The sequence below is a fragment of the Centruroides sculpturatus genome, unplaced genomic scaffold, assembly GCF_000671375.1.
Source record: "Centruroides sculpturatus isolate CEXI.00-Female unplaced genomic scaffold, Cexi_2.0 scaffold1789, whole genome shotgun sequence".
In the NCBI taxonomy this organism is placed as follows: Eukaryota; Metazoa; Arthropoda; class Arachnida; order Scorpiones; family Buthidae; genus Centruroides; species Centruroides sculpturatus.
The window spans coordinates 14,317-15,131 of record NW_019385895.1 but is presented as its reverse complement, the minus strand read 5'-3'; the positions used below and the strand labels follow the sequence as shown (position 1 = coordinate 15,131).

Below are 815 nucleotides of genomic sequence, written 5' to 3'. Positions count from 1 at the left end.
TTATAAACAAAATACAGTTTAATATACTAACAATTTTTTCAAGCATAGAAGAGCTATAAAATATTTGTATTTTTGATATACAAATTTGCTGACAAACATTTACATACAATGCACTTTATTCACATATAATCTCACTCCTCCTTTACTGTTTTATATCTATATACAGGGTGACCCAACAAAAACGAAACGGCGGAGTTATCGTGTTCGTCCAAGCGAATCGCTCGGACAGGTCGATTTTAATCTCAAGGGGGACATTTTCTGCAATGAAGTTTTTGCGATTCTGAATACAACAGACAACAAAATTTTTAAAAACTTATTCATTTTTTATTAACTAAACAAACATTTATTTCAGCAAAAAGTAACACAAACTATTAAAAAACATAAAAAAAAAAAACCTTTTAAGCTAGACCGCACATGCAAGGAAAAATAAGTTGATCATAAAATTAAGGTTGATAATGTGTTATCTGTTTCCAAATGTTATACCTGTATTTTGTAGTGTTCACATTAAGCTTGACCACATAGTGATTCAATTCGAATTTAAGATTATTATTTGTTTATTGTGAATTTTTGTACACATAATCGTTATGGTTTACACAATTGCTGAAAGGGTAGAAATAGTAACTCTTCATTTCAGAAATGGCGAGAATGCTCATCTTACTGCAAATTTATTTAATCAACGTTATCCAAACAAACATTGTAATGCAAAATACATTCTAGAGTTGGTTCAAAAGTTTAAGTTAACGGGTTCTGTGGCTAACAAAAAACGCACTCCCGGACGTGAACTTCCAGTAAGAAACGAAGCGACAGAGATTGAG

General features: G+C 30.9%; 1 protein-coding gene across 1 annotated transcript in view; it reads left to right on the top strand.

Annotated features, from left to right (window-relative positions):
• The first annotated feature begins 584 nt into the window (after window positions 1-584).
• The window catches only part of LOC111612452 (coiled-coil domain-containing protein 91-like), an 8,867-nt gene continuing 8,636 nt past the window's right edge, over window positions 585-815 (top strand). The window contains exon 1 of the mRNA XM_023353665.1: window positions 585-788. Within this exon, the coding sequence (XP_023209433.1) occupies window positions 585-788 (204 nt within the window). The remainder of the gene's footprint in view (window positions 789-815) is intronic.